At 38.1% G+C, this 21,314-nt stretch overlaps 1 protein-coding gene across 1 annotated transcript; it reads right to left on the bottom strand.

Moving 5' to 3' along the window:
• Window positions 1–558: 558 nt before the first annotated feature.
• Window positions 559–5,232, bottom strand: LOC139852101 (VAN3-binding protein-like). Its single transcript, XM_071841325.1, has 6 exons — window positions 4,899–5,232; window positions 4,669–4,800; window positions 1,613–2,042; window positions 1,297–1,515; window positions 1,075–1,182; window positions 559–962 (listed from the first exon to the last, which is right to left on the bottom strand). The coding sequence occupies exons 1-6, from the start codon at window positions 5,166–5,168 to the stop codon at window positions 748–750; spliced, it is 1,374 nt and encodes a 457-aa protein (XP_071697426.1). The 5' UTR covers window positions 5,169–5,232; the 3' UTR covers window positions 559–747.
• Between the last annotated feature and the right edge of the window lie 16,082 nt (window positions 5,233–21,314).

Below are 21,314 nucleotides of genomic sequence, written 5' to 3'. Positions count from 1 at the left end.
AATGGTTACTGCTTTCTAGGTTCGAGCCTCTCCGAGGTTCCTCTTTTGTACTTCTCGTTGAATTCGTTTTCTTTTCGAAAACGTTTTCTGTTTTATAAAAGTTATCGCTTTTTCGCCAAAAAAAAAAAGAAAAAAAAAAAGGTTTGCTTTGCCCACTTGTAGTTGAGTCCATAACATTTATAAAGTTTCTATATTTTAGAAGTGATAAGTTGTATTAGGCTCTTTGCAATGCCTTGTTAAGATTAACTCTTTACATTGGCTTGTTAATGTTAAACTACAATATTCGACTGGCTTGGCAAAACCGCTTACATCTTACTAAAAACCTCGGTTAAATGGCACACATACACGAGACACTATTGATTGTAATATTTAAGTGATATTATGTACGATGTAAGTTCATTTCACTAAACTCTAGAACACATAATGTATCTACATAGCCCAGCCCATATCGGATGTTATCTACCATACAAATAAACACAAATGCAAAGGTATGCAAAAAAAAAAAAAAAAAAAAAAAAAAAAAAAAAAAAGTGCATTAATTCTACAACAGCTGGTGGCTTATATATATAACCATTCATATAAGAACTACTAAAAACCAACCATATTAAATTCATTACAGCAACTTTTAATACGGAGTAATGTTTATAAACCTCAAAATACTACGCAGTACTAAACCTGACTGATCTTAACCCTTTACAACAACCATTTTACCACCTCCAAAATCAAACCTGGCTCCTACTCATATTCTCACGGCAGCCGAGCAAGCTTCTTTTCAGCGACAATCGACAAAAGTCTAGACACACCCTGAGTCCACATGTCATATTCTCGTTGGCTCCTACACTCAAACTCCACCACTCCACGAATAGTCGTCCTCAGTCCGAAATACCTTCGTTGCTCACCACCATCAAACAGATGCCTCCCTGGCCATGCTGGAACATTCTTTAAAACCTCCAAAACAACATCTATATATATTCAATCATTTCATTAGAATATGGAATCATGATTAGACTCATTACGCTCATATTCAGTTATAATGCTATAATAATAAAATAAAAAAAAATAAAAATGTATTACTTTTCTTCTTTTTTGTGATTGTAGATCCAACATGTTTGCTTTTCATTTTCAACATCACTTCACCACTTCTGTGGATATAAACTGATACAATTTTCCAATGCAAATCACCTACATACAATTTTTAACATGTTAACACTACTCAATAAGTACATATTATCATCAATTTATGGAAAAATCAGTTGAATTGATTGAATAGTGACGTGGAGTTAGATTCTTATTTACCATTACGAGTGCGTTTGAGAAGCTCGCTACCTCGAGCAAGTAGTTCTTGATTACAAATACCTAGAAAATTTTCTTCAGGTGGAAGTTGATCCTTAGAATAACCACTACTTTTTCCATCAATTTTGCTTACTTTAACTCCTCTATCAACAGGTATAACCGCCGCTATGTTCCATACTTCCTTTAAAGCACGTGCCTTTAAAGTCGCTGCTCCACGTAACGCTACAAAAAACACCACACATTAACTATTATTTTAATTTTAATGATACTATTAATTAATTATTTAATCTTTTTTATTTAAAAGAGTCTAAATATTAACCTGTGGCAGCAGCAGCCGTGAGAGTCAGTATATCACCATGGGACTTAACATTAACAGCAGAATTAACAGCAGCCATAAGGTGTTCGCGTTCAGCACCCATTGATTCAGCGGCCTCTACACATTGGGCCGCAACCAAAGTGGCGGCAGAGGCGACAGCCATATCTGTTTTGGCCATTTGTTCATCATTTTTGGAGGCTGATGCTGCTGCAGTGGCGGCGGCAATGGTGGCTACTGCTGCCGCCACGGCGGCGACAGAAACTGCTGCGTGGAGTTGTGCGTTGTGGGCCCTAGCCTCTTCTTTTTTCTTTTCTCTTCGTTCTTTTAACCACCTTCCAACTGTTTTTCCAGCTGGGGTGTTGCTACCACCTGCACCATGACCATTGCGCATTTTGGCAAACAGCGGTTGTAGCGTGTTGTTTGCTCGAAGGTACTGCAATTGATTGGGAATTTATCAAATATCATTTCGCTTCGAAAAGAAGTCAATACTTGACTTGTGAAAGTCAAACCAAGTAACTCCAACATAGATAAAAGTTTTAAAGTTTCCAGTTCGGGTTACTCTAGAGGACGAGTAATCCAACCTCATACTCTACTGTACGCAGCCTATTGGGGTTGTACCCAACTTATTGGGGTTGTACCCAGCCTATTGGGGTTACTCCCTGACTGTTTCCAACCTCATACTCTATTGGCCAACACAAAATTCGAACCTGAAACCTCTTGCAAGGATGTCAGGGCCTGAACTACTGGGCTACCTTGTGATGGTTTCCAACATAGATAGATTTAAACAAATTTTGTTCACTGATTAGCATACTGTATGGCACCGTATGAATGTATGCATTTAAAGATTAATGTTGAAAGCCAATAGTTTTGAGAAGATAAACAGAGGTCCCTAAATAAACTAGGAATATAAGCCAATTTAACTGTTTCATGTGTAACCTTTTATTGAAGATCAAGTAAAATATTTCTAAGTGAGAATCATACTGATAAAAACTATTCAGATTTGTAATTAAGGCAGTGAATTTGTACTCGTATGTAAACATCATATCATATTAGACGAAGGGTGCAATTGTTTTTTTTTTTTTTTTTTGAAACGCAAACTCACTCACCCACCTAATACTAACACGAATTTATACACCACGAAATGTCCTAAGCAGGACTCGAACCCTCAACCTCAAGGTTGTAAGGGTGAACTCGATACCGCTAAGCCATTGGCTCTTTGGTCGAAGGGAGCAATTGTAACTTGTAAGCATTTTTGTATACTTTTTGTAAATGCAGTATTTCTCAAATGACTCGGTCTATAATCCATTTTTCCAACGTGTAGGAAACTAGCAAATTATATTATTGTTCTACACTTCCTTTATGATTTTGTGAGTGAAAAAATATGATAACAATTTAAACATATAAAAACATAAAGGAAGTAAGTATAACTATTTTACAGACTATTACTTTTTGAAAATTTTATATAATAGTAGCATAGAACCAGGAAAAAAAAATTAAAATTGACATTCAAAACTCATGTTTTGGAGTGTAGTGTGAAGGAGCACAGAAATGTTGCAATAACAAGAGACAGGTAGCAACGGGTGTGATTGGAGAACCAAAAATGTACACAAACAGAGTTAACTGTAACAACATAGCGACAAAAATAGTACTGTAATAAAAAGTTAAAACAAAATACTACGTAAACTGTAATAACAAGGCTGGAGACTGACATTAGTTAAAACAACAAGACACCCATACCCCAATAAAAGTTGGTAAAACAAGTTGTTAATTTTTTTTTTTTTTTTTAATATATGTTGAAGATAATACCAAATTCTCTTTTTATTTCAAGAGTTGATAAATAATAATAAAAAACGTTTGAAGATAATTAAACTCTATGTGAATTTTGTGAAAGAACAAGTTTGGTATGTTGTTAGGGGCGTTAGTGGGACGCAAAAAAAAAATTCGCCAGTTTCTTTTTTGGCCAATCAATGATTTTTGCTTTTTAATAAATATATACTCCGTATTTACTATTATTAATTTATTTGTTGACACCTCATTTTCAATCAGATTTTAGCATATCACCCTACCCAATATTTAATACAAAATATGAACACACCGGTTAAAAAATGTAAGTGTCTAATCACAGTCAGTTTGCACTTTTTTTTGCACTTTTTGGCCAAACTTCTCGTGATATCATCGCCAAGGTTAGGAATGGTCTTGTTCTATTCATAATACTCTCGTACTAATTTCGTTAGTTGTACAAGATAAATAAAAGCTATCTTTATGATAACTTGATCCAATCTGTGATGGTCATAAATGACACTCTAACGTCCAAAAGCTTGACCCTCACAGTTGTCTAACACACTACTCAAGTCTTTTCGGGCCTTTATTAACCAGGATTTCCATATCTTCATTCATTTCATCTTTTTCTATTTATAACATATAATTAATTAATACGGAGTAATATATAGTAATAAATGACATTGCATTTATATAAAAAATAGAAAATAAAAAGAATTTGCCTTTAGCATATTATAATGTAAAAAGTAAAAGCATGAAGCTTGAATATTCTTTGCTTCGACAGGTGAAACACTTTGAAGTCGTTTTCTCTATCAAAACCAGGTTGTTTCCTAGCGGTCTAAATGGATAGAGAGCTCGATGCAAACCGAATTAAGTTGGGATCGAGTCCGAACATGAAAATCTTTTAATAAACGAACTCGAGTTTTGTATGTTGAGCAAGAAAACGAGCCTTTTACAGATAGTATTATGTTAAACGAATCAAGCTCCAGCATAATATATCGAGGTTGAAATGAGGGGGAGGCCGGGCCTAATCGAGGTCGGTTAAATCATTAAATCACTAAAACCAGTTTCACTTTTTTACACGAAAAAATATACTTATATATTGGTCTTGTCAATCACAAGTCACAAATTCAAAAGTTAGCTGCCTGTGATCGGAGGTGACTCTATAGTCTATACACAGACACCTATAAAGACTTACGTCATGCGGCGCCACAAATTTTAATTTTATTTAAAATAAATATAATTTAACAATTTCAAATAATTTTGAAAGTTTATGTTACCTTAACGACGTCGTCGTAATCGTTAGAAGGTGAAATCGGCGGAGTAGTAGAGTCGGTGTCTTCTGCGAGCGTTGCTGGATTTAATGGTCCACTACTGTGTGACACCCTCCCTGATGTTAATGGCGATATCTCCTGTACATCATTCATTTTTTCCATTTTTAATTTATACCTAATTAACTTAAATATAAAAACAATAAAATTAACAGACTCATCAATGAGACGAGACTCACAGACTGAGACATAATGCGTTCCAGCACTAGCTGTGACGTGGCAGATGAAGCAAACGAGAACGTGTTTCCGGCACATAACGACGGCGATTCCTCCGGCGTGGTGGAATCAATAGGAAAATAAGATGATTTATTATTATTGTTATTACTATTATTATGTAAAGTTTTAGAGACTTGAAGAGCAGCTGCACTCCATGATCTTGATAAAAACTCCATCGGCTTACGTGGACTTTCCGGCAGCCCAAAAGTGCTCCCGCCATTAATTTGATCCATTTTTTGATGAAAAGACAAAATAGGTTGATGATCGACTAGTGTATTTTTAACTTGTTTTTGAGGACCCGGGAGTATTTGGTTTTGTGTATTTTTACGCTTTTGATTTTTGGCATTTTATAGAAGCCAGTGTACAGGAAGAGATATCAATCTATTACGGGTCGGGTCGGGTCGGGTTAAAAGCATTATGTTTGGATCTGGTCAACGTTTTCTTCTATGTGGAAAATGAAGCTTTCCCTTTCCGCAATTCGCTTTCATTGGTTAATGCAAGGGACCCACGATGTTTAAAATTAGTGGAAATGTTTACGTGTAATTCCTTTCAAGTTGAATCAAACATATACGAGTTGATTTTCTAAATAAATGTGATGGTACTCTTTATATTCCCCTTGAAGATTATAGCTAGAGTTGGTATATGAAGCTGGTTTTTAACGTTGAAAGTTGAAGATTATTATACTCTATGAGTGTGTTTGATAAAATAATTGTAGTTAAAGCTTATAACTATAATCGATTAAAGAAGACACCAACATTTATATATGTAAAATAATAATGAAGAATTTTTTTAAGTAATTAATTAACCCTTACATACTTTACATACTAAAAGAAGTGGGAATTTGTGTCGTTTTAGCTAAAATCGATTGTAGTTTTGAGTTTGCGTTCACATTACACCCGTTCCCTCAACTTCCGTTATATTTACACAACAACCCCTAAAGTTTACACTTTCTCAGGGATAAAAAGTGTAAATATATAATTATATTAAAATAAAAGAAAATAATTCCACCCAAATTTATTACGGGCCCTATATTCTCGCTCGGTGCGAGTTAAATTTTTCCGAGATCACCGTTCAACTCGAAAAAAACTCTCGAACCCAACGGGACTAACTATACGCGAAACGGACACTTCTCAAAAAACGCTAAACACAACGACAACCCGTATCATTCCGCTCGCCGCGAGTTAAATTTTTTCAACATGAGCGTCATACTCGAAATAATTTTACGAACAAAATGATAAAAAGTACGTTTGAAACGGACACTTTTTAAAAAATGCTAAAAACAACGACAGCCCGTATCTTCCTGCTCGCCGCGAGTTATATTTTTTCGCCAGCACCGTCAGACTCGAAATAATTTTATCAACAAAACGAAACTAACTACGTTCGAACCGGACAGATTTTAAAAAACAGTAAAGACGACAACACCACCAACGGCGCTTAACACATGAACCGTTTTCCCTTCTGTAAATACATAAAACTACGTTAAATATGAATACGCAGGCCGAAAGCCCCCGCCGCATCGCGCGGGCCGGACCCGAACTAGTTGTAAATATTATAAGCTTTTGTTTTTCAATAAGCTAGTTATAAAGAGATTATTTTTTTTGTTATAAAGAGATTATTTTTTTCTTGACATATGATTTCTTTAAGTACTAGTACTTTTTAACACATACCAAACAAAGCTTATAATTTTTAACTTATTGAAATCATAAACTCAAATTCACATAAGCTCATAAAATTTGTCATCGAAACACACCCTTAGATTATAGATTTCACCGTTATAGTCGGTATAAAACAACGAAATTATATACTCCGTAGTACTCTGTCAGAAAAGTACTAACTTACTACTTGGCCCTAATAAACATTTGTTTTTTGAACGTCGGTTAGGAGTCACTAACAAGGGTCCAAACGCGATGTTGGAACCTACCCACCCGATCATTTTCTTGATACGAACATTACAGTCCTACCGCCCCTTAGGAGAAAACCCCCACGACGAATTCATACGGACATCAAGTGTGGTAACCCCCTCTGGTGAGGCTTGAATGCAAGACTTCTGTAACTTATGAGGTCCATGAAATGGGTTGGTAACCTCAAGGGAAATATTTTGCAGCTCATGGGGATCGAATCACTAACCTCTCTTATGAAATTTCAGATCTTCACCAATGCACCAACACCTTGAGGTTTTGTCCCTAATAATCATGATCCGTGATAATCTTTTCGATCATTTCATTTATTTGTAAGAATAATTAGAGATTTAGTCGGAAATTAGTAATAACATTAAACAGTTAATCCCTATGTCCTAAATTAATAGTGTGATGCCCCGTACAAAACCATCGTGTACGAATCATCAACAACAGGATCATTACAAGGTTAAGTACTATATGCAATTTCAAAAAGAGTTTGCATTCATAAATAAAGTGATGTCTAAACCAACATCGAATGTTTTACAATCCAAAAGCATGCTTCGCTAAGTAGAAGAAAATAATAAGTGTATGTGACCACAATGGTCGTTACAAGTCATAATTCAAAAGTACTAAAGTTTGAATGCAAGGTAAAGTAGTTCATGCGATAGCAACTCTAAGCAGCGGGTGTCTACAGCATGACTAGTACACAGCGGAAGCTAACCTCAAGCACCTGAGAAAAACATGCTTAAAAACGTCAACACAAAGGTTGGTGAGCTATAGTTTAAGTATAACAGTAAGTAAGGTAGGTCACGAGATTTCAGTGCTACAAAGAGCGTTTCAAAACAGTATGATAAAGTATATGTTAACCGTGGGCACTTGGTAACTAACTTAACGTTTATACCCCCTGAAAGTACACTTGGAAAGTGCGTATGTTTACGAAGTATTAAACACTCGTTAAATGCTAGCGCTACTAGCCCGAGTGGGGATGTCAAACCCTATGGATCCATATCTAAGATTCGCGTTCACCGGTTCAAAAACCAATGACTAAACGTTACCGAGCTAAAGGGGATGTTTCTGCCATTATATAACCCACACATATATAAGTTTAAGTACTCGTGCCTAGTATGTAAAACATAAAATCCGCATATATTCTCAGTTCCCAAAATAAATTTAAAGTAAAAAGGGAATGCTATAACTCACAATGATAATGTAGTCGTAAAGTCGGTTCGGAAAAGGTGTGCAAGTAATCGGTCCGAAGGTCCTCAACCTAAGTCAAATAGTACTAAGTCAGTAAATCGTCTTAATAGGTTTAAAAATATGTAAATAAGGTCTTAAGGGTCATCATCATCATCATCATCAAACAAAAGGCGTAAAGTAAGTTTCGTTTATGAAAGTAGTTTAAAACAAAGGCTGAATTTAGTCAGTCACCACGGCCTCTACCCTTACTGAATTAAGGTAAGACCAGTGGCCATGGATCCGTATATGAGTCCTTTAAGTATGGTAAAATTTACAGAAGCAAACTCGTCTTCGTTTGACCGTGGCGACGGTCTAAGTGCGAGTAGGTCAGAAATTTCTGCACAACATTAAAGGACATAGTGACGATCGGAGGGTCATAAATCCTAAACTGTAACTCGGATTAAGACGAGTCCTATATGAAAAGTTATCTACTCGAAAAGATATATTTGAATATCATAATCACAACAGCCCAAGTCTAATGGTATGTTCCAGAAACAGCAGAACAGTAGGCAGAGAACAGTAAGCAGAAAAATAATGGGTTTCGGTGGGTTTGGTGTTTGATGTTCATCATAGTTCTCATCCTTGATGCCTATAGCTTCAAGTGTACAACTCATTGATGTGTTTACACCATATTTACCAAGTTTTGACCATCATAACCCTTGTGCAAGTCCAAGACATGTAGCACAACTTCACTTAAGAGTTGTAAGTGTTTTGATGAACCAAAGTTACATCAAAGTCTTAGATCTAACACATACATGAACTTTAAAACTAATAATAAGTTACAAACTTGAAAGTAAACTAACTAATCAAGATCTTAAGATGTAGAACATAGTTCTTAGTTAGATCTTGAAGATCCCAGACTCAAAAGTCTAGATCAAGCATAAGTATACAAAGTTATATTTAAAGAAAACTTATTTACATGTTCTTGAACTTTTAAGTTAACTTTTAGTTCCAAGAGATATGAGATCAAGACTAACTTGTAGTACTTGACCAACAACAACCAAAATCATAAAATTAAAGTGCAAGTAAAACTAAATAAACAAGTAAATAAGTTCATGAGTTTCATATTTTAAAGATTCAAACCGAAATTTGATCTTTAAGAATGTAAACCTTAAAGTTTACAAACATGATTCACAAGTATGATTTCAACACATGAACATTAATCTTTTAAAATTAACAAGTGTAGAACATAACTAGAAAGTTTATGTTCTTGTTGTTCTTGAAATTACAAGATAAATGAAGAATGAAACTAATGAGTTTGATTCTTGTATATGTAAGTAAGTAACAAAGTAACAACAACTAGTAATTACAAGTAATCAAACATTAAACATGAACAAGTAACAAAAGATGATGATGATACATGTGTATATTTCGGTTTTGTAAGGAAAGAAGAAGAGAAAAGAAGTTCCATTTACTTACAAGAAAGAAAGAAACCTTGAGAGAAAAGAGAGTAAAAATGAAGGCAAGTAAAAGTGTGTGTGAAGAGTGAAGGATACACTAGTGATCAAGTAGTAAAAAAAAAGATTTTGAACACATAAAATGGCCTTAGGCCGTCGGTTTTGGAGTGAGGGAGGGGGGAAGAGAGTTGTTTGTTGGGTTCTAGCATGTAAAGCTTCAAAAGTGTGGTTAATGGGTGTGTTTACATGGGAATGGCAAGTAACTAGATTCCAATCTTCTTTAATCAAACTAGTTCATTCTTAAAATGATACTTACATGTATGTATGGGCTAACTAGTCCACTTAAAATGTAGGGTGGGCTTATAAAGTCCAATAACACTAGTAAAAGCCCAAGTTCAAATAAAAGCCCAAGTAGGTATGTAATTAACAAGTTAATCCAATTAAAAGCCCAAGTAATTAACTAATAGCTTTAGTTAATTAAAATGATTAATAAACTTAATCATGAATGTAAATAATACTCAAAAATATTATTCGTGAAAGTTTCATGTGTCACAAAGACGTTTCGGGCACTTAAAAGTCAAGTACGAGCAATCATGGTAACATGTAAATGTAATAACATACATTCGTTTTATCACACGTATTAATAATAACAATTACTAATAAATAAACGTTGGAAAATCCAGGGTCGTTACATTACCCACCTGTTAAAGAAAATTTCGTCCCGAAATTTAAGCTTAGGTAGATGGAGGAGTGGGGAAAAGGTGAGGATACTTCCGCATCATTTGATCCTCTCGCTCCCAAGTAAACTCAGGTCCTCGTTTGGCATTCCATCGGACTTGGACGATCGGAATCTTGTTGCGTTTCAAAGTTTTGATCTCACGATCCATAATTTCAACAGGTTCTTCCACAAAGTGAAGTTTGTCATCAATTGTAAGTTCTTCAAGTGGTATGATATGTTCAGGTGCAGCAAGACACTTTTTCAGGTTTGACACATGGAAGGTAGGATGAACTGAGCTCAATTGTGCTGGTAGATCCAAACGGTATGCAACGGGTCCAACACGTTCCAAGATTTCAAAAGGACCAATGTATCGTGGGTTTAACTTTCCACGTTTTCCAAAATGGATCACACCTTTCCAAGGTGCAACCTTCAACATAACACGATCGCCCACGTTGAATTCAAAGTCTTTACGTTTAAGATCAGCATAACTCTTCTGACGATCGCGGGCAGTCTTAAGTCTCGCTTGTATCTGAGCAATCTTTTTCGTTGTTTCATGGACTACCTCGGGTCCGGTGATTTGCTTTTCGCCTACTTCGGCCCAACAAATAGGAGATCAACACTTATGGCCATACAATGCTTCAAAAGGCGCGGCATTAATGCTCGAGTGATAACTGTTGTTGTACGAGAATTCGGCTAGTGGCAAATGCCTTTCCCAGGCCTTTCCAAAATCAATGACACATGCACGCAACATGTCTTCCAACGTCTGAATCGTTCGTTCACTTTGCCCGTCAGTCTGAGGATGATAAGCCGTACTCATGTCAAGACGAGTTCCCATGGCTTCTTGCAAAGAACGCCAAAATCTAGAGGCAAAACGGGGATCGCGATCAGAGATGATCGATAGAGGTACAACGTGTCGTGATACAACCTCCTTAATGTATAGTTGAGCAAGTCTTTCCATTGTATCAGTTTCCTTCATCGCTAGGAAGTGTGCAGATTTAGTAAGGCGGTCAACGATAACCCAAATAGTATCGTATCCGCCCACCGTCTTTGGTAGCTTAGTAATGAAATCCATTGTGATCATTTCCCACTTCCATTGTGGGATCTCCGGTTGCTGAAGTAACCCAGAAGGTCTCTGATGCTCGGCTTTAACCTTCGAGCAAGTCAAACACTTACCAACATAAGTCGCAACGTCCTTCTTAAGATTCGGCCACCAATACTGTTCTTTAAGGTCGTGGTACATCTTGCCCGCTCCAAGATGAATCGAATATCTCGATTTGTGTGCTTCATCAAGTATAAGGTTCCGTAGATTTCCATAAAGAGGTACCCAAATTCTTCTGGCATAACATCGGAGTCCAGACTCCCTAACCTCGAATTGAGAGAAAAGTATGTTCAAATGTTCGTGAGATATATTCTCCTCCTTGAGAGCCTCATCTTGGGCTACTCTGATTTGGCTGTTGAGGTTCGAATGGATAGTGATGTTCAGAGCCCTAACACGAAGAGGTGTCGTCCTCTCCTTTCGGCTTAAGGCGTCAGTTACAACATTGGCCTTTCCAGGGTGATAACGGAGTTCACAATCGTAGTCGTAGAGCGTCTCGATCCATCGACGCTGTCTCATATTCAGTTGCTTCTGATCGAATATGTACTGAAGACTCTTGTGATCAGTGAAAATAGTGCTCTTAGTTCCATACAAATAATGTCTCCACAATTTGAGCGCAAAGACAACGGCTCCAAGTTCAAGATCGTGAGTAGTGTAGTTCCGCTCGTGAATCTTCAGTTGTCGGGAGGCATAGGCAATAACCTTTGAGCGTTGCATCAGTACACAACCAAAACCACTCTTCGAAGCATCGCAATAAACAACAAAATCGTCACTGCCTTCAGGAAGTGATAGGATAGGTGCGGTGGTTAACTTCTTCTTCAAAGTTTGGAATGCTGATTCGTGTGCAGGTTCTCAAATGAACTTCTTGCCCTTGTGAGTCAGTGCGGTCAAAGGACGCGCAATTAGAGAGAAACCTTCGGTAATAACTGGCGAGACCTAAGAATTGGCGAATATGCGTCGGAGTAGTGGGGGTCTCCCACTTGCTGATGGATTCAATCTTGGCGGGATCAACTTTGATACCCTGGTCGCTCACAACATGACCCAGAAACTGAACTTCCTTCAACCAAAATTCACACTTGGAGAATTTGGCGTAAAGTTGCTCTTGTCTCAAGAGTTCAAGTACTAGCCGGAGGTGTTGCTCATGCTCTTCTTCGCTCTTAGAGTAGATGAGAATATCATCTATGAAGACGATAACAAACTTATCCAAGTACAGCTTGCAGACACGATTCATGAGATCCATGAATACGGCAGGTGCATTGGTTAATCCGAATGGCATCACGAGAAACTCATAATGACCATAACGAGTTCTAAATGCAGTTTTCATCACGTCACTTTCCTTCACCCTCAACTGCTGATAACCGGATCGTAAATCGATCTTTGAGTAAACGCTCGATCCTTGTAGTTGATTAAAAAGATCGTCAGTTCGTGGAAGAGGATACCGATTCTTGATAGTCAATTTGTTGAGCTCACGGTAGTCAATACACATACGGAAGGATCCATCCTTCTTCTTCACAAACAGAACAGGTGCGCCCCAAGGCGAGAAACTTGATTGGATAAACCCTCGATCTAACAGCTCTTGTAGTTGACTCTGTAATTCTTACATCTCGGAAGGTGCGAGTCTATAAGGTGCGCGAGCTACAGGTGCAGCTCCTGGCACTAAATCAATCTAAAACTCTACTGCTCTCTGCGGCGGCAATCCAGGCAATTCCTCTGGGAAGACATCGGAAAATTCGTTCACAATTCGAACGTCGTTCACGCTCTTCACCTCAGTTTCTACCGCTTTCACATGTGCTAGGACAGCAAAACGTCCTTTCTTCATAATCTTTTGCGCTTTCACGCAACTAATAAGGTTCAGCTTCGAGGTACATCTCTCTCTGTAGATGATCAGTGGTTCACCATCTCCTTGTGGTACGCGAAGTGCTTTATCTCCACAGATAATATCGGCCTTTATCTTGCTCAACCAATCCATACCTACGATCACGCCAAAACTTCCCAGTTTGATAGGTATCAAGTCAATTTCAAAATCTGCACCAGCTATGTTGATAATAGCTCCACGACTAATATGGTCAACCTTTTCAAGTTTTCCATTGGCGACCTCGACAAGCATACTCTCTTTTAACGGGACTAATGACCAATTAATCTTATCGCAAAAATGTCTACATACATAACTTCTATCCGCACCAGTATCAAACAAGACAGAAGCTAAAAGATTGTTGATTTTGAATATACCTGTCACCAAGTCGGGGTTTTCGCGTGCGTCCCTTGCATTAATATTGAAAGCTCCAGCACGGGGTGGTCCGCCGTCTTTTCGCTTATTTGGGCACGCATTTCTGAAATGGCCCGTCTGCCCGCATTCGTAACACTTTTTAGGTCCATTGGTATTCGGCTTCCCGTTCAAAGTTGTGACCTTGCAGTCTTTCCCGATATGCCCAGCCCGTTGACACTTCTCACAGACAACATTGCAATACCCAGTGTGGTGTTTGTAACACCTCTTTCATTGTGGTAAGGTTCCCTTGTAGTTCGGGTTGGAGTTGGTGTTGTTGTTGGGGTTTCCACCGTTGTTGTGCCTCTTGGCGGGGGTCTGGTCATAGGTTCTCCCCCTGTTGTTGTGGTGGTGGTGGTTGTTGTTGTTGTTGTTGTTGTTGTTGTTGTTGTTGTTATTATCCCACTTTCGCTTTTCGCTACTACCAGCCTCAAACTTAGTCTTCTCCGGCTCATCAATAAGAATCTGATTCATGAGGGTATGCGCCATGCGCATTGCTTCGGGAACATTCGGTGGTTTGGACGATGTGACGTTTCCTTTGATAGACTTAGGGAGTCCCCAGAAGTATCTCTCCATACGCTTGAATTCCGGGGTGACCATTGTCGGACACATAAGAGCTAATTCCAAAAATCTCCTGTTGTAACCATCAAGGTCGTTCCCAACGGCCTTTAGCTGCATGAATTCTATCTCCATCTTTTGTATTTCGGTTCTCGGATAATACTCATCAATCATTGCCGCTTTGAATTCCTCCCATGGCGTAGCATATGCCTCATCAATGCCTTTCGCTTGAGCTAACGTGTTCCACCACGTTAGCGCGCCGTCAGATAGCGTGCACGAAGCAAACTTGGTCTTGTTGTCCTCCGAACAGTTGCTAACTCGGAATACTGATTCAAGTTTCTCGAACCATCTAGTGAGACCAACCGGTCCCTCGGTTCCACTGAAGTTATGTGGTTTGCAGCTCTGGAATTCCTTGTAAGTACACCCATTTCGAACGGGTGGGATAACCGGTGGTGGTGGCGGTAGAGCTTGGAGATTTCTTTCTGCTAGGGCTGCAGCTACACGTTCTTGGATCATCTCTTCAATTTGAGCATCAGTATGTGTGGATCGACAGTTAGCCATGATGTTCTATGCAAACATTTTGACTCAAGTCAAAATCCAGCATTCAATATATAATAATATAGTATATAACAACCAACATGTAAACAGCACAACACATGTTAATTAAGTAACGCAAGTTGATACAAGTACCGCAAAACACCATACAGTAACGTAAATAGAACACTTGTGCAAAAAGTAACATCACAAAGTTTCCATTCCTTAATAATAATAAGTTTCATACATCTGAATAAGTTCGTACAATACATAAGTGAAATATGAAACTACAACTAGATTACATCATGAAATCTAATACAAAAGGTCCTACGGTGAAGGTGGGTGTAGGATGTCTAAAACCTGAGCCAACTGCTCCTCGAGCTCAGTAACCTGAGCTCGGAGGATTCCCACCTCCCTTGTCAATTCCTCGACAGTGGGAGTTGGTGGGGCAGGTGGTGCTGGCGGTGCAGGTGGTGCCGGTGGTGCGGGTGGTGCAGACCGCACGAAACGGGTGCAGATGTCCCGGCTCCAGAAATAGTCAGCACGTAACGAGGTGCCTTACGTATGAGTGGGTCGGCAGGGTACGGCACAAGCCGCTTACGAGCAGTAACCCTCCGACGCCAACCAAAAGCGTCAGTGAAAGCATGACCTCCATTCACCCCTGGAATGACGGTGCCATCAGGACGGTACCGCTTCTTCGGCGGGGTGGAGGGTGCCTGTATAGGTATATCAGCAGGGTCCTCGTCGTCACTGGAGTCTGATGAAGAATCATCTGATGAAGAATCGGCGGATGATGAGTCATCCAAATCATGTGGTGGTGACACGGGTGGCTGAACTGGCAGTCCGAAGGCGGCCAACATCTCTCTGTGTCTGCCTGGCGGAATCGGCACTAAACGTCCATCTGGAGATGCGTCGGCACAGCATGCGCATATGGTTACGGAATGGCCCTTCCCCGAACTCTGCGGGGATCACAACACCACCGATGCGGGGCTGTGACTTCGAGGATCCTGGAGCAGACGGAGCTGGAATCTCCGCAGGGTCCATGTGTCTGTCAATAGTAGCCACTGGTGCAGGCGGCTGGCTGCTAGTCCCGGAAGATGAAGCGCCGGGGTCACTCGCGCGTATCGGGATCGGTGGATCGGCAACGGTGGTAGGTGGGGTAGCTGAAGAGTCTAAACTTCCCAAAATGATAGCAGGTGGTACATCCGACATCTGAACAAGGAAAAATAAATTTTTCATGTCAGTAAGTCATAAAGCAAGCACGTATTAGGCCAACAGTTTAAATCATGTATAACAATAAGTAGCATGACAATAATAATGAATCGTACAGAAGTAGCATGCAATTGAAAGCAAGTAATATCATACAGTAGTAAAATCATGTAATATCATACGGCATATAGCAGATAAAGTAAGCAGCAGCATGCAGTAAGTTCAGCGGAAACAAGTAAACTAGCAAGTTGTAGATTAGTCCTATTAATGAATCCTACTCGGGTCGGTCTTAGACTCACTAATGCAACCTAATTCCCTACAACCAATGCTCTGATACCAAATGTGATGCCCCGTACAAAACCATCGTGTATGAATCATCAACAACAGGATCATTACAAGGTTAAGTACTATATGCGATTTCAAAAAGAGTTTGCATTCATAAATAAAGTGATGTCTAAACCAACATCGAATGTTTTACAATCCAAAAGCATGCTTCACTAAGTAGAAGAAAATAATAAGTGTATGTGACCACAATGGTCGTTACAAGTCATAATTCAAAAGTACTAAAGTTTGAATGCAAGGTAAAGTAGTTCATGCGATAGCAACTCTAAGCAGCGGGTGTCTACAGCACGACTAGTACACAGCGGAAGCTAACCTCAAGCACCTGAGAAAAACATGCTTAAAAACGTCAACACAAAGGTTGGTGAGCTATAGTTTAAGTATAACAGTAAGTAAGGTAGGCCACGAGATTTCAGTGCTACAAAGAGCGTTTCAAAACAGTATGATAAAGTATATGTTAACCGTGGGTACTTGGTAACTAACTTAACGTTTATACCCCCCGAAAGTACACTTGGCAAGTGCGTATGTTTACGAAGTATTAAACACTCGTTAAATGCTAGCGCTACTAGCCCGAGTGGGGATGTCAAACCCTATGGATCCATATCTAAGATTCGCATTCACCGGTTTAAAAACCAATGACTAAACGTTACCGAGCTAAAGGGAATGTTTCTGCCGTTATATAACCCACACATATATAAGTTTAAGTACTCGTGCCTAGTATGTAAAACATAAAATCCGCATGTATTTTCAGTTCCCAAAATAAGTTTAAAGTAAAAAGGGAATGCTATAACTCACAATGATAATGTAGTCGTAAAGTCGGTTCGGAAAAGGTGTGCAAGTAATCGGTCCGAAGGTCCTCAACCTAAGTCAAATAGTACTAAGTCAGTAAATCGTCTTAATAGGTTTAAAAGTATGTAAATAAGGTCTTAAGGGTCATCATCATCATCATCATCATCATCATCAAACAAAAGGGGTAAAGTAAGTTTCGTTTATGAAAGTAGTTTAAAACAAAGGCTGACTTTAGTCAGTCACCACGGCCTCTACCCTTACTGTATTAAGGTGAGACCAGTAGCCATGGATCCGTATATGAGTCCTTTAAGTGTGGTAAAATTTACAGAAGCAAACTCGTCTTCGTTTGACCGTGGCGACGGTCTAAGTGCAAGTAGGTCAGAAATTTCTGCACAACGTTAAAGGACATAGTGACGATCGGAGGGCCATAAATCCTAAACCGTAACTCGGATTAAGACGAGTCCTATATGAAAAGTTATCTACTTGAAAATACCTATTTTAAAATCATAATCACAACAGTCCAGGTCTACTGGTCTATTACAGAAACAGCAGAACAGTAGGCAGAGAACAGTAAGCAGAAAAATAATGGGTTCCGGTGGGTTTGGTGTTTGATGTTCATCATGGTTCTCATCCTTGATGCCTATAGCTTCAAGTGTACAACTCATTGATGTGTTTACATCATATTTACCAAGTTTTGACCATCATAACCCTTGTGCAAGTCCAAGACATGTAGCACAACTTCACTTAAGAGTTGTAAGTGTTTTGATGAACCAAAGTTACATCAAAGTCTTAGATCTAACACATACATGAACTTTAAAACTAATAATAAGTTACAAACTTGAAAGTAAACTAACTAATCAAGATCTTAAGATGTAGAACATAGTTCTTAGTTAGATCTTGAAGATCCAAGACTCAAAAGTCTAGATCAAGCATAAGTATACAAAGTTATATTTAAAGAAAACTTATTTACATGTTCTTGAACTTTTAAGTTAACTTTTAGTTCCAAGAGATATGAGATCAAGACTAACTTGTAGTACTTGACCAACAACAACCAAAATCATAAAATTAAAGTGCAAGTAAAACTAAATAAACAAGTAAATAAGTTCATGAGTTTCATACTTTAAAGATTCAAACCGAAATTTGATCTTTAAGAATGTAAACCTTAAAGTTTACAAACATGATTCACACGTATGATTTCTACACATGAACATTAATCTTTTAAAATTAACAAGTGTAGAACATAACTAGAAAGTTTATGCTCTTGTTGTTCTTGAAATTACAAGATAAATGAAGAATGAAACTAATGAGTTTGATTCTTGTATATGTAAGTAAGTAACAAAGCAACAACAACTAGTAATTACAAGTAATCAAACATTAAACATGAACAAGTAACAAAAGATGATGATGATACATGTGTATATTTCGGTTTTGTAAGAAAAGAAGAAGAGAAAAGAAGTTCCATTTACTTACAAGAAAGAAAGAAACCTTGAGAGAAAAGAGAGTAAAAATGAAGGCAAGTAAAAGTGTGTGTGAAGAGTGAAGGATACACTAGTGATCAAGTAGTAAAAAAAAGATTTTGAACACATAAAATGGCCCTAGGCCGTCGGTTTTAGAGTGAGGGAGGGGGGAAGAGAGTTGTTTGTTGGGTTCTAGCATGTAAAGCTTCAAAAGTGTGGTTAATGGGTGTGTTTACATGGGAATGGCAAGTAACTAGATTCCAATCTTCTTTAATTAAACTAGTTCATTCTTAAAATGATACTTACATGTATGTATGGGCTAACTAGTCCACTTAAAATGTAGGGTGGGCTTATAAAGTCCAATAACACTAGTAAAAGCCCAAGTTCAAATAAAAGCCCAAGTAGGTATGTAATTAACAAGTTAATCCAATTAAAAGCCCAAGTAATTAACTAATAGCTTTAGTTAATTAAAATGATTAATAAACTTAATCATGAATGTAAATAATACTCAAAAATATTATTCGTGAAAGTTTCGTGTGTCACAAAGAAGTTTCGGGCACTTAAAAGTCAAGTACGGGCAATCATGGTAACATGTAAATGTAATAACATACATTCATTTTATCACACGTATTAATAATAACAATTATTAATAAATAAACGTTGGAAAATCCAGGGTTGTTACAAATAGTCTCGGTTTGACTTTGAAGTCTTTTCCTCACGAATTTGTAACACCGTAATGCCCCGATGAATGGATAATCGCGATTCATGAGCTTCTGATAAGATTAAATTCCTCAAGCCTCTAAGCAAAGACACCCAAACTTGGTCACACTAGGTCTTTAATCCTCGAGAATCGTTAATCAAATCCTCTTTTTGTATCACTAATAGCTTTGATTTCAAATGTTTATCTATCAGCGCTTCAAGTTGAGTAATTTTCAGTAGATCAATCAGATTCAATACAATACCCATTCATATAAAATATGACATTTGTTCTCTTGTGATTCAAAGTGTCAGCGATAACATTTGCTTTACCAGGATAGTAACAAATTTCACAGTCATAGTCTTTAATCAACTCTTGCCACCTCATATGTTACATATTCAACTCTTTATGCGAGAAGATGTATTGCAGGATCTTGTGATCTGTGTAGATAACATAATGAGTACGATAAAAATAATTTTTTACATAGTTTCAACACAAATAGAACTGCAGCTGATATCGGCTAAAAATTCACATTTTTACCTCGATATTAGAGCCCAAAAGTGATAAAGTTTCAAGCTTTGTCGGCAAAATATTCACTTTGTCGGTTAACTTTGTAGAATTAATAATTACGAAGATGATGTAAAATGAATCAAGAAAATCGGAGCTAAAACGAAGATTTTAGACCGAAAACGGTGAAAGACAAGTTATGACCAAAGAAATCAAGTTACAATCCAGGAAACACGGATGACTAGGGCAGGACATATGGCTTGCCATCCAGCTTGCCATATGGCCTCAGCAAACGGGCACACAAAACGGCTTGCCTGGTCATACAGCCTGCCATACGGCCTGCCAGCCCTATGCAGGCAAATTTCAAGTCTATTTAAGAAGCTTTTGTCATCTATTTTTCACATACCTCTTTTCACTCTCTCACTACAATACACTTTCTCTCACTAGAGCTTTCAAGGCCTTCTCACCTATCCGAGCGCGAAACAAGTGGAAATTAAGTTGCTTTCATCTTGCATGCCTATCTATCCGTTGCAAATGTTATCTTATTTGAAACTTATGCTATTGTTATGCTGAAACCTTGACGATTTAGAAGTCTAATTTTCGAATCACCCTTTCCACTTATTCATGTGGCTATAACCTAATATTAGTACTTGATTAATCCTTGGATACGAGGTAAGTAGTTATGTGTGCGTAACGTCAGAATAGGGATATAGTACCTACGTACGATTAATCATTTCTCTGTCAAAGAATAGCTGCCCATTTAGGTTGTGATTAGAGTAGGCAATATAGAGTTCAGTGAGCACTGGCTTACTCAAAAGCATGATTCGCGTCAGAAGCAACGTTCTTGAGATGTTGTAAGATGATCCGGGGTTGAGTAAGTGATCGCAAATGAGAAACCTCTAATCCAATTAGCAGTACCTCAGAATATCTAAGATTGCACATCTGTTTGAATGCAAGGTAAAGTAGTTCATGCGATAGCAACTCTAAGCAGCGGGTGTCTACAGCATGACTAGTACACAGCGGAAGCTAACCTCAAGCACCTGAGAAAAACATGCTTAAAAACGTCAACACAAAGGTTGGTGAGCTATAGTTTAAGTATAACAGTAAGTAAGGTAGGTCACGAGATTTCAGTGCTACAAAGAGCGTTTCAAAACAGTATGATAAAGTATATGTTAACCGTGGGCACTTGGTAACTAACTTAACGTTTATACCCCCTGAAAGTACACTTGGAAAGTGCGTATGTTTACGAAGTATTAAACACTCGTTAAATGCTAGCGCTACTAGCCCGAGTGGGGATGTCAAACCCTATGGATCCATATCTAAGATTCGCGTTCACCGGTTCAAAAACCAATGACTAAACGTTACCGAGCTAAAGGGGATGTTTCTGCCATTATATAACCCACACATATATAAGTTTAAGTACTCGTGCCTAGTATGTAAAACATAAAATCCGCATATATTCTCAGTTCCCAAAATAAATTTAAAGTAAAAAGGGAATGCTATAACTCACAATGATAATGTAGTCGTAAAGTCGGTTCGGAAAAGGTGTGCAAGTAATCGGTCCGAAGGTCCTCAACCTAAGTCAAATAGTACTAAGTCAGTAAATCGTCTTAATAGGTTTAAAAATATGTAAATAAGGTCTTAAGGGTCATCATCATCATCATCATCAAACAAAAGGCGT

Source organism: Rutidosis leptorrhynchoides, chromosome 6 (assembly GCF_046630445.1).
Source record: "Rutidosis leptorrhynchoides isolate AG116_Rl617_1_P2 chromosome 6, CSIRO_AGI_Rlap_v1, whole genome shotgun sequence".
NCBI classification, from domain to species: Eukaryota; Viridiplantae; Streptophyta; class Magnoliopsida; order Asterales; family Asteraceae; genus Rutidosis; species Rutidosis leptorrhynchoides.
The sequence above is the reverse complement of the archived record's forward strand: the minus strand, read 5'-3'. Positions and strand labels throughout refer to the sequence as shown.